The sequence below is a fragment of the Calidris pugnax genome, unplaced genomic scaffold, assembly GCF_001431845.1.
Source record: "Calidris pugnax isolate Ruff unplaced genomic scaffold, ASM143184v1 scaffold1, whole genome shotgun sequence".
NCBI classification, from domain to species: domain Eukaryota; kingdom Metazoa; phylum Chordata; class Aves; order Charadriiformes; family Scolopacidae; genus Calidris; species Calidris pugnax.
Window position 1 is genome coordinate 1790782 of NW_015090800.1, and position 13271 is coordinate 1804052.

Consider the following 13271-nt stretch of genomic DNA (forward strand, 5'->3'; position numbering starts at 1 on the left):
GGAAGGCGGGTAGGGGGGGGGGGGGGGGAGGCCTGGCCTCGGCAACCCCCGGCTTGACTTTAACTCTGGTTTAAGGGAGGGTGGTGGGACCCCGCTAAACCTGGCGTCTGCTTCCCTCCCTCCCGCAGCGCTGGCCGTGCGGTTCCTGACCCGGCGGTTCATCGGAGAGTACGCGTCCAACGCCGGTGAGCGCCGCTGGGAGCCGGGGAGGGGGTGAAGGGGGGCGGCGGGAGCCGGGCCGGCCCCGGGGAGGGGTGAAGGGGGGGGCCGCAAGGCTTTTTGGGGGGTGTGTGGGGCCTCCCCTCGGGGCTGACCCCCTGAGGAACCACAGAATGGTTTGGGTTGGAAGGGTGGTGGGACCCCGCTAAACCTGGCGTCTGCTTCCCTCCCTCCCGCAGCGCTGGCCGTGCGGTTCCTGACCCGGCGGTTCATCGGAGAGTACGCGTCCAACGCCGGTGAGCGCCGCTGGGAGCCGGGGAGGGGGTGAAGGGGGGCGGCGGGAGCCGGGCCGGCCCCGGGGAGGGGTGAAGGGGGGGGCCGCAAGGCTTTTTGGGGGGTGTGTGGGGCCTCCCCTCGGGGCTGACCCCCTGAGGAACCACAGAATGGTTTGGGTTGGAAGGGACCTTAGAGATCATCTCGTCCCAAACCCCCCTGCCCTGGGCAGGGACACCTCCCACCAGAGCAGGTTGCTCCAAGCCCCATCCAGCCTGGCCTTGAACCCCTCCAGGGATGGGGCCACCCACACGCCAAGATGCGACTCTTCAAACCGCTTATTTGAAGGAGAAATCGGGCAGGAACGTGGCGGGTTCAAGAGAACTTTGCTTGAAAGATGGAAGTTTTGGCTGTGCTTATCGGCCAGAGCCCCTGATTAAATGTGAGCTTTGAAGACGGGGGGGTGTGGGGTCAAAGCAAGGCGGGTATCTGTGGAGAGATCACCTCAGCCTCCAGGAGAGCAGCCGGGCACGGGGACTCCTCATCAAAGCCACTGCGAAGGGACTTAGGAAGGAAAGATAACCGGGCTGTGTGGGGGTAGATTATAGTAAGCTCAATCAGAGGGGAGATAAAGAAGAGAGGAAAGAAATCGACTTAGAAAAAAAAACCCCAACAACCACCCTCAACACCTGCTCTATTGACTGTCTTCCTCTCGGCTCTAGAGGGGAGGTGAAACTGATTGTTTATCAGGCACTACTGGTTAATCAAAGCACGATGCAAAGCTCCCTGCTTCTGCGGGACTGCGCTGATTTGGTAGCTCTGTGGAAAGCCTGGCCATGTTGAGGGTAGAATTTCTTGCTGGTGGCAGAACAAATGTGCTGATCCTTAAGACACTTCTAAGATCTTGGAAAACAACAAAGCAGGACTTGAATTTTCACATCCTGGGTGGAAGCACTATTTAACCGATACACAAGCCCCTCTAAAAGTGTGCCACAGCAGCTGATGGGGTGCAAGGAGTCCCAAAACTTAAGGAAAGGAGATTGCTATCTGCCTTCCTTTCCCTGCTAAAGTGAAGGGCTTTCTCCAAAACACTTTTTAACAAATCAGAATATTATTCTATGATCCACAAATAAAACTGAAAATTATAGCACTAAGCTGAATTGCACTGAATATATCCAAATGAACTTATTCGGGAAGTAGTTGCAGTTGTACATAAATGCTTTACCAATGTTATTGCTGTATAAACACTGACTGAAAAGATAGTTTGTGTCCCAGATGGTTTATCTAAGTCTAAGCTGTCACGTGTAAGTTATGTCGTGCACTCTGTGTGTGTTCTAAGCCACTTACAACTAAAAACGGGTTTCCTTGTTCTGACTCTGCAATACTGGAAGTATTAGAAAAGGGATGTCAAACCCTCAAGACACTTTCATTTTTGAATAAATGTTTGAAGATAAGTTTACCTCTATTTCTAGAGAGGAGGAAGGAGGAGAAAATTGAGAATAGGGAGAATAAAATACAAGATCATTCTAGAACACTTAACGGTGTCAAAGTATTAATTAAAAATTTGTTGAATTACGGAAACCACCAAGGGGCCACAGATTTGATACCCTGAGAAAGTTTATCATCAGGTGAACTCTTAAGACGTGCATGAAGAATGCTAAAGATGAACATGGTGCTGAACTTTCCAGAGACCACAGCCTTTATCTGTGCCCTCATTACACCCAGTTTGAGGTGTATTTTCAGTAGTGCCAACACCAGTTGCTGTCCCTGTAGTTCAGGCACTCTGAGGAATTGAACTGTAGACAGCTTACTGGTGACTAATGCTGTGAACACAAGTTGGTTACACTTGCTTAGAGCAACTCACTGCTTAAAATTACAGTAATGGTCTGTCTGCACTAGAGTTGCCCAGGTTGGTGGAGAGCCCTACATCAGAAAATTGACATTACAGAAGTATTTTAGGATCTAGTTTAGATGTGATTCTGTAAATCCTATTGATCTAATGCTACTTAGCATTGCTAAGAACTCTTAAATCACTGGATTTCATGATAAATAAACATTACAGAAATAATTTCTTTTTTTGCAGAATCAGAATTTACACATAGACTGGCTTACTACTTTTATAATCCTGAACCTCAGTAGCAAGCTGAGATGTCATCAGCATTTACCTGGTTCTGAACATTGCACATCCCCTTTGCCTCCATTAGGAAGAGGAAAACTAGGGTCTAAAAGCATTCATGGCACCAACACTTCCATGGGCACACCACAGTGAAGTGGTGTTGGTCAGCCTAAAGGCTTGGGGAGCTTGTATGTTGCAAAATGCAATAAATTTGTTTCCAGTGTGTGTCAAAACCCAACCAGTTGGGGAGCTTGTATGTTGCAAAATAAGTTTGTTTCCAGTGTGTGTCAAAACCCAACCAAACCCAAAAACCAAACCAAACAATACCCAAGGAACTCAATGTCCCTCAGTATTAGTGAATCTCACCTTCGCCACCTTTTCTTGTTACCACCACCCCCAGTCACTCTAATGCCAGTTTTTTTTTTTGAATGCCATGTATCTTTTAGAATGCATCTACACAAAACACTTATGCCTGGATGGGAGGCAGATACACTTGGAAATTTATGACCCTTGTTCACAGGTAAGGATTTTAGGGGGCAAAGAAAGGCTGTTTATCATTCTACCTGCGCAATGGTAGAAAGGGTTGGGGGTGAACAACCTTTCTGTCTGGTTCTTGGAATTTGTGCTTGCTGGGTTTTTTTTAAAAGACTGAAATTTTATAGTTGCTCTGGCTCGGAACTGCTAAGTACTTTCCCATTTCATGGAAGAAGCCCTTCATTGTTTAGATTTTCTGTAAATGCTTTTGCATTTTTGGAATTTTTACGAACAAAATAACTTTTCTCACTTCTGCCTTATATATGTAAATACAAAGAGAAGTTATAGGATTATATGTAGTTTTCTCAGATGCCCTAAATGGATGAAATTTTGATTATAAAACAGGCAGTTTATTAAATGTCTGCAGAAATGGTCAGGCTAGCTAGGCCTGGAAGTAAGACTTGCATTCACAGAAGGAAAGCCATAATGCAGGCCTATACGTGTTGACAGCTGAACTTTGGTCACAATAAGCCACTTTATTACAAAGGGCTTTTTTTTTAATTAATTTCTTTCCTGCTATTTCAGTAATAGAGAAACTTTGGTACTGTGGAAGACAGGCAGACCTAGGTAGGTCTGTCTGATCGTGTTAGGATCCCTTCTGGGCAGTGATCTTGTCTCTTACCAACTAGGGTAATGAATGCTAAAGCCAAAGCACTGCAAGTCTGGCTTAGACTTAACAGTAAATAGTTTTAGAGTCAATGACTTCAAAACTTAACCCATTGAGCACATAAAATGAACCACCAAACAAATCTGCCTTCCTAGAGACAAGCAACAGCGTTGCTTGTCCCAGGGCAACAGGGATCCTGAAGTAGCTGCTGTGCCAGGTAGCACCGTGGAGTCCTCCCTTGCCATGCAGTCTGTTAGGAGCTACTGTTCTGTGGAGTTACTTCTGCCCATCTCAGACCTCTTTCCTAAGCCCACCTATAGCTTCCTCTTACTGCCATACTAAATCCTGTGGCACGTGATCAACTCTTTATACAGATATTTGAAACATTGGGAGTGGCAGCTAGGCAGGGTAAAGCAGATTAGACTACATTATGGGTACCTTTTTGCTTTTAAGAAGACCTGAGACCAGCTGTGTTAAGGGCAACTCCTCTTGCCAGAGACTTTAGTTGCTACAGTTTGGGTACCTTTTTGCTTTTAAGAAGACCCAAGATCAGCTGTGTTAAGGGCAACTCCTCTTGCCAGCACTCTTCGAGCTATTTTGTACCATTTCTTCCTTAGGAACAAGGCCTGACTTTAGCTGTTGGCTGCATTCTTTCTGACTACTTCTTAGCACCTGCAGAGGAGTGAGCAGTGGTGGTATTGCTTTTTGTCTAAAAGTTCTGGTGATTCTGGAAAGAGATGGATGGGGGTATGGAGGTCCTGTATCCCATGGGAGCTGGGGAAGAAAAGCAGGTCCCAAGAGGAGACCAGACTGGGGAAGGAAGAGTTGCCATTTTTGTTTCTGCTTCCTGAAATCTTCCTGATCTCTGAGGCTTCCCTCTAGTAGGTGGATCCCCATTATGCAAAGCTCACTGTCCCTTCATCCACCTGCAGAACACCCGTGACACATGCAAGTCATCAGCTTCCTTGTACCTAAACCTGCTATACAGTCATCACAACATTAAAAACCTGTTGTATTAAAGATCCTGAACTCTTCAGACAGTTCTAGAAACTCGTTTCATCCTTTCCTTCTCATGCATCCCCTTTCACTGCCAGCATTCAGTTACCATCCCTCATGGTAAATTTCAGTTTCCTAGCCCAGCTGTTTATGATGCTACAATGCTGCCCTGATGCTCAGCTAATCAAGTCCACCAGGGTGGCATGTTAGTGGAGATAATACATTGCAAGTAGTAAAATACTAAACTACTGAGGGAACAGCTTAAACAGTCCTAACATTACTATTCAAGATGGGTTTTCCATAGAGCAAAAATAATTTTTTTCAGTTATTTTTTCCTGGTCAGCTTCCAGTATTTTACCTGTCTTGGGTGACATGGTCTTGCTAGCTGGTGCCAAATCATCTACAGGAATAAGCTAATTAAAAATAGCTTTTTAATTTAGCATAATGGAACAGTTTGCAGCTGCTGCTTTCTAGAAATTGTAAGTGTGATGGTTCCTTGGGGTGAAAGGACACAATGATTGGTGTAACCCCATTATAACGTGACTTCTGTCACTAGTTTCATTGAAGTCAACTGCAGATTGGAAGATTATTTTTTTTTTCTAGCTCTCTAGAAATTTACCCTGTGGGTAAATACTGTTTCAGATTGAAAAATGCAAAAAAGAAATAAAACAAATTAAGAAACAGAAGAAAATAATTAAGCTTACTGTAGTCAGAATATTAGGAACATGCAAAACAGAGCAATAACCAGAAACTGCACAAATATCGATGGCTCCTGTACGTTTCGTACTCGTGTAACTCTGCAGAATATTCAGCATAAGCAATAGCTGTGCAGGTTGTGCAATTTTACTGCTTAAACAAAGTGTAAATGTTTCATAATGAATTTGTCAGTGATCCAAAGTGCCATCTTGTAGGGATGGTTATTTATTAGGCTCTTGGAGCGGGACTCACCTGAATTCAGTGCCAGCACTTAGACCTATTAATATCTTTCGCAATAAAAGAGACAACGTTCTCACATTCAACAGTGACAAAGAAAATGCTCTGAAGTGACAACAGTAACGTTCTTTTTGCATGTGAATTTGAACTCCTTTCAGCCACAGCGGGGGAAGCTCTCCCTCACAGATGAGCTCCACTGGGCTGATGGATTTATCATTGTTTACGACATCAGTGACAGAGCATCATTTGCATTTGCAAAAGCATTGCTGTACAGGATCCGAGAGTCTCACATAGGAGCTTGTAAAAAGTAAGTGGCACCATTTTTCTATTTTTTTTTTTTTCCCCTCAGCAAACGTATTAAAAAAGCTGGGAACACTTCTGTGAGCTGTAGGCATCCTAGTAGCAATTAAAAATCCAGCAGCATCCTAGTGGCATAACACAATACCAACAATAAGGTTCCTGAAGGTAAACCGTGTTGCAAATTGCAATTGATTTCACTGTATCCAAAGCCAAGTACATCAAGATTTTTTGTTATTCTTTCTTACAGCACTGCTATTTATATAATTGCCATAAATCTGTCTGCTGTGATTTACATGGGTTAAAAGCTGGTATATCAGTCTCTGTTTTTACTCCTCCACTCTTTTACCCAAGGAGATGCACCAACGTGTGTGTGGAGGAAAGCATTTCTCACAATAAATTAATCTAACACCATGAATGTCTCCTAAATTGCCTTTAACAGTGTCCCCAACGTTATTTGTGCCACATGGGTGACCATTTGGTAAAAAACAAACTATTTACTTTCAAAAAGAACCACCAAAATTGCAAGTCTGTGTCCATGTGGTCCTTTGTATTCCTGCATCAGTCAGCTGAGGTGCTTTCAAAATAAATGAGAGTGAATACCCTTCCTTTTATCAGATGTGGAGTAAAAAAACAAAAGACTTTTCTGTCTGTTTTACTGCTTACCTTTCTTAATTAAGGTTTCTCTGGAAGAGGTAATTTTAGCAAAACTTCAGATTCTTTTGTTTTCTTCTGAATTATGCCACTGACACTGATGCATCTCTTTGACTCTCTTCTGTTACCTACAAATGGAGATAATGATCAGTTTGCTTCTTCATGAAGTCCACGAGCTGATAATACACTCAGCAGTACAGAGTATGAAAACTGTAGTGGATGAAAAATACATGAATACACCAAGTAGAGGAACAAAAATGAAAATTTGCTCATAGAGAATAGCGTGTCTGGAAAATCCAAATGGAAAACTATAAATCTACCTGACAAAGTTAGGGGGTTGGTTTGTTCTTTTGTTTGTTTGTGGGGTTTTTTTGCAATGCCTGTTATCCTGAACATACAGACTTTTCATACCCACTGTCTATAGCACAGCATAAAACACAGTATTGTAACATACCTTTTCTCTAATCGGAACCTTTTTGATTTCAGAATGGTCGAGTCCTCAGTATTTTTGGTTGGTAATAAACAGGATTTATGCCACATGAGGGAAGTTGGCTGGGATGAAGGACAGAAGCTGGCTATAGATAACAAGTGCCAATTCTGTGAACTGTCTGCAGCAGAACATTACCAGGAAGTTGTGACAATGTTCACCAAAGTCCTGAGGAATATCACCACAAATTTCAAAGTGAAGGAAAAGAGACGACCAAGTGGATCAAAGTCAATGGCCAAGTTAATCAACAATGTGTTTGGAAAGAGAAGGAAATCTGTGTAAAAGATGGTTAGTCTTGAAGTAGGATCAAGCTGAAATAATGGAGCACAGGCAGCTCTTGGGATTCAGTCAATTTCCTCCAAAGGTCAATGTCTGGAGGAGTAAGAGAGTAGAAACCAAAGGTGGAAGATAGTATGGGCAAGTGGACAGGGTCTAAACCTAGAAGACCTGACCTTCTAGTCCCAGTTCTGCTACACATTTACTGTGTTAGGGCTATGTCACTTAAACTCTAAGCTGCTCCTCTCACCCTTTATCTCCTAAGTTCTTCAGAGGACAGTCTTAGACTGTATTTATTCAACATCAACATGGTCTTCAATAGAGCTTCTAGGTGTGACTGAAGTATAAACAGTTATTTCCAATAAACTCAGCCTTGCTAATCAAAATCTTACTTCAGAATTCTGAGTAGTAGTTGATTTTTTTTTTTTGTGCAAGAACATTTTCACTGAAGAAAAGCAAAATACTGCTGCTTCACCTGATAATGTATTTGTATTTAACTCAAGGAAGGATGGCTCAGATCCTGGTGTACCTAAAGGTCCTTAACACCTGCTGAAATCCGTATGAATTAAATGGGAAATCTACAAAAGGTATTTACCTGCAAAGCTGCCTTGCAGAGGCACCAGAAGTAGGGAAAAAGATAAACAAAGCAGCGTTGTCTCCTGTTTCAGTATCTTTTTTTTTTTTTTTTTTTGGAGTGGTGAAAGCAAGTAGAGAGGGTTGAGGAGGGCGGGAAGTGAAATGTTAGTGAAATGTTAGTCAGGGAGCACTGGACTGTTTTGGCAAGGTCATTCTTTAGTGAAATAATTTTATGGCTCAGGCCAGTGTAATATTTTTGGGCTGATCCCTTTCACAAGGAGGTTTTTGTGGGCTGTAGCAGTTTCCTTACCTGTAAAGGTGGATGGTGTTCAGTTTTAGAGGGGAGGGCGAGCTTGAAAAAGCACATGGACTGGCAAAGAGCACAAGTTTTTTAGGATGTCTGCCTGGGTTTAAAGGTCAGCCTGCTGGCAACACCCGTGCTCCTCACTTCCATAGAGTGTTTTTCATAAGGACCAGTGTCTTTTAAAACAAGACATCGCTATGGTATTGAAATGCCACTTGGGAGAGCACTAAGGAGTATTTTAGCTACACTTGTCAAATGTGGGTATTAAACATCAGGTGAGTCTAAATCTGTTGTCGACTGACATTCAGAGCTCTTACTGTAGACTTCACTCCAACAGGGCTTAGCCCAGCGTGTTGGAAAGTGCTGTGCTCCTACAGAAATTATGAAAGGGAAAAGAAGTGGTCTGAAGATAAATTACTGCCTCCTACCCATTCCAGAAGACAGCTGGGGTTCAGTCTTTGTAAGTTGCTGAGTTGAAGCCTACCTCCGCTCTGAAATTTTACCTGCATTGAAACTAGTAAGATTCCTTTATCAGTCACAGCAGAATACTGATTTTCAAATGTCCACTTCTGTATAAAACATAAAAAAAGCTATATAATCTTAGCATTACTGTTGCGAGGTAAAACTAAAGCACATTTTAATAAGCGTTGACCAAAGATCACTTCCTTCTTATAAGGAAAAGATACTACTTTGTGTTTTGTTTTTTTTTTAACTTGTTTTAAGACTACAAATATTGGAATCTAGTTCTCAGTGTTGATAGACACAGTGTTGCTACGTTTCTATGCAGATGCTGCTCTGCCATATCAGGAGTAGTGTATTTAACTGTACTGTCAGTATCTGTGAGGCTGAACTTGAAGACTACTTACATAAATGCTTCAGCTTTCCAGCACCCATGGAATTCCAGAACTACTAATAGACTGTTCATCTGTCAGGCAGCTGTATCTCACCAACTCTAGCATTGCCAGATTGGAAAACTTCTTCTTTGTAATTACTGTTATGGTATTAAATAAACTGGATATAAGGTGGATGTATCAATGTTGTTTGGTTTTTTTGGGGTTTTTTTGTTTTTTTTTTCTTTACTAGGGTATAAAGCTACAGACTTTTTTTTTTTTGACTGTTGGAAAAGTGAAGCACCATGCAGATCTGCAATTCAGATTAAAAAAAGTAAATCTGGGCATCAGGCAGTTACACTAAAAAGAGCCTCCAGCTGTGTTTCCTGTACACAATAAAGAAGCCTTCATGTACCTTTATACATTGAGCAGTAGAGAACTTTTTAAAAAATTTCCTTATCCTTTAAAAATTTGTCAAGATCGCCACGGAGAAGCCAATTTAGTTTGATTTGCTCATGTTAATGGGAATCTGCAATATTCCACCTAGTTTTCCTTCCCTTTTTGTCTAGATGGGGTAAATATTGGTACACAGAGTGGCTGTCTTCTGGCCCGTGCGCTAGGTTGTGCTCACCTGAAAACCATCTGAAAGAGCTGCAGAGCGCATTTAAACATAGTAAAGTGCCCAGTATGGACAAGATCGCCACAGAGAAGCCAATTTAGTTTGATTTGCTCATGTTAATGGGAATGTGGACTTCCAGACAGGTGGAATCTGCAGTATCCCACATAGTTTTCCTTCCCTTTTTGTCTAGATGGGGTAAATATTGGTACACAGAGTGGCTGTCTTCTGGCCCGTGCGCTAGGTTGTGCTCACCTGAAAACCATCTGAAAGAGCTGCAGAGCGCATTTAAACATAGTAAAGTGCCCAGTATGGATGCAATTTGATGTTCTTAGGATCAGTATTTCACTTGTCTCTCATTGGTGGTAAGTGCAGATGAACAAGAGTGCAAAATTCGGGAAGGAATGCAATTTTAAAGCAGTAAAGCAGATATATGTTCTCCCTTTCTAAGTGTATTTTATTAGTATTTATTTTTTTTTAAGTTAAGGCCTTTTAAAGAAAAATAAGATACTTAAAAGACCACTATATATATATATTGCTAATTGTTCTTGGAGTTTTAACAGTGAAGGTAATATTTTACTGGCTCAGCCACATTTGAAAATGCAAAAGCAACCCTGCTGGCATCACAAAGTGAATGAAGTAACTGATGTCTGATGCTCACCCTTGACAGTGACATCACCATGAGCATATTTGAGCTCCTTGAAGAGAGTGGAAACGGAGCTATTTGCGTTGCCACGGATTGCTTCAGCACAGGACCCCATCCTTTCTCACCAAAAGATTTCAAAATTGCTGTACAACAGTTAAAAGTTTCTTGCTGTCATGTCTGGAAGTCCTTGTTTATACGAACTTTCTAGTTTCAGCAGAATTTTGCCTGAGAAAGACACTCAGAATTGATATTCTTTCTCTCTGTCTTCAACTTTTTTCTTTTTTTCATTTTAGAAACAGTGACATAAAAGCACAGAGATTCTACTGAAGTATAAAGGTAATAGCCCCTGGCTCCCAAATGCTGTCTCTCAGAGAGCTTTCAGGTGGTTTTTTGAAGCTCTTTCTCACTGTAGTTTTGAAATAAACAATCAAGACAAACACAATCTCAGCTTCTTTTCCTGCTGTCGTGCCTGTCTGCATGAAACTTGTTCTTTTTGTAAATCCCACTATAGTCACATTCACAACAGGGCAGAGGGGGAAACGGCACAGACAAACCTTAAGCCTGATACTCCTGGAAAAAGGAATAATAAAGCGCAGTACTGAGCAGACCAACCAAACCTGCTGTTTCTTTCTAATATATGCAAATTAGGGGAGCAATAAAAAAAGGCAGATGAGAAGTGTTGATGCTGTGCTATACTCTGAAGACAAAAGTAACTCCTGTAGTTATTTTTTAGAGGGTATGCTGTAAAGAAGAGAGTATTAGGAATACCCCCTCAAAGCAAAACTAAAACACAGTAAAGTATCCAAGGATACACTAGTTTTCCACCAGGAGGCTTGTTGGAGCAGGTGCTTTTAGTAAATGGAGTTTTCCTACAGATACACTTCGCTTATGGATATAAGAACAAAATCCAGTTCTGCTTAATAAGCTTGAAAGGAATCCTTACCTACCCACTCCGAAGCAAGAAATACATTTAAAAAGAAAATTTAAAAATAGACAGACTACCAGAATAATCACAGCAGTATTAAGTTGCACTCTATATTAAAAAAATGAACCCTCTAACCCTTTACCTCCTTAAACCTGTCCACAGGAACTCAGGCCTCTTTCACTGACTTATCCTGCACAAGGGAAATAAACAAGGGAAAGCTAACTTTTAATGTGCTGTTCAGCTGGTTTGAAAAGCAAATCCTTTGTTTACATGCCTCAGTGTGGATCTGGGCACCTAACTGTCACCTTCTATTGTTTTAAAACTTGGCTTTGATTTTTCCACAAAGAAGAAGTGTTGTAAATGCATGGTTTGCTTCCCCCCCCCCCCTCAATTGATATTATATGAGAGAGGCAGGCTATTCTGGGTAGGGAGTTATTTTTAAACAGACATTACTCTTTTCCAGAAACAGACTGTAAGTTTCTGTCTTCTTTTAATTGCTTTACAAAGTAAATTGAGTCCCTCTAGTGATATAATTAATATCCACGTTTAGCCCTACGTATTTGACATGACTTGAGCCATTTACTGCTTACATTCATTTTTTAAGACTGGCTAGGAGTTCAGATACGTGTTTAATTCCTGCTGGACTCTGTAAAGCATCCAGAGTTTTTCCAGTGGAGGCCTCAGAGCGTACAGAGAAATACCTACAAGTGAGACAAGTGGAGGACAGAGCTGTGATGGGGCTGGAGCCAAATGATCTAGGAGGGTCTGTCCCCTCAAACACACCAAAGTTCATATTCAGCAGCAAAATGGCATCGTATCTATATTACATAATGTATTTTCCTACTTGAAATGAACATGATGCTGGGAAAACTGCAGACTAAAAATAGAGTACTTTTTGTGTTATTCTCCTATAACACTATTAAAGAATATCACTGCTACACTGGTAATCTTCTGTCTAGTCCCTAAGGACTGACATACGTATTGTACCCATACAGAGAAATACCTACAAGGGAGACAAGTGGAGAACAGAGCTGTGATGGGGCTTGAGCCAAATGATCTAGGCAGGTCTGTCCCCTCAAACACACCAAAGTTCATATTCAGCAGCAAAATGGCATCGTATCTATATTACATAATGTATTTTCCTACTTGAAATGAACATGATGCTGGGAAAACTGCAGACTAAAAATAGAGTACTTTTTGTGTTATTCTCCTATAACACTATTAAAGAATATCACTGCTACACTGGTAATCTTCTGTCTAGTCCCTAAGGACTGACATACGTATTGTACCAAGCAGAAGTTAAAACATTTAACCTTAAAATTATAGGCATGTGTTATCTAGTGAAGATCTCATTTTTAATAGCTTTTTAATAACTTTTTTAAATAGGTTTCGCACAGATATTTACTTGTGGGTTGGTTTTGTTGGTGTTTTTTTTTCTCAAAAGCGATTTGTAAATTTTCAGGCGAGTTCCCTCCCTGCAGAAACTTCGTTTTAGAGATGCTGTGAGCCTCCTGAAAGTTTTAACCACCTTCTGCTGGCTGCCTTTTCAAAGCACGGGGCTGCTGAATGAGGAGAAACCGGCAGCTTTACTGCTTCCAACAGCTCCCTCGCGTGGCTTTTCGCTCGCACTTCCAGCCCCTCGCTGAGCCACCAAGCCTCTTCGCTCCTCAGGTGTGCTAAAATCAGTGCTATTAAACCCAAGGAACGCCGAGCACGAAGTACAGGGTAAAAAATCCTCCTTCCTTCCAATAAAATAAAACTCTGCTATCGATTAAAGGCACCATCAGCAAGTTTGCGGACGATACCAAGCTGTGTGGTGTTGTCGATACACCAGAGGGATGGGATGTCATCCAAAAGGACCTGGACAGGCTGGAGAGGTGGGCCCAGGTGAACCTCATGAGGTTCAACAAGAGCAAATGCAAGGTTCTGCACCTGGGCCGGAACAATCCTCGCCACCAATACAAACTAGGGGGTGAGGGATTGGAAAGCAGCCCTGAGGAAAGGGACTTGGGGGTGCTGGTGGATGAGAAGCTGGACATGAG

The 13271-nt window shown here is 42.0% G+C and overlaps 1 protein-coding gene across 1 annotated transcript in view; it reads left to right on the forward strand.

The window, feature by feature from the left end:
- Window positions 1-9243, forward strand: part of RERGL (RERG/RAS-like) — an 11186-nt gene extending 1943 nt beyond the window's left edge. Inside the window, exons 2-6 of the mRNA XM_014937222.1 lie at window positions 76-168; window positions 332-455; window positions 2995-3068; window positions 5777-5925; window positions 7056-9243. Of these exons, the coding sequence (XP_014792708.1) occupies window positions 76-168; window positions 332-455; window positions 2995-3068; window positions 5777-5925; window positions 7056-7338 (723 nt within the window). The 3' untranslated portion in view covers window positions 7339-9243. The remainder of the gene's footprint in view (window positions 1-75; window positions 169-331; window positions 456-2994; window positions 3069-5776; window positions 5926-7055) is intronic.
- The last annotated feature ends 4028 nt before the right edge of the window (window positions 9244-13271 follow it).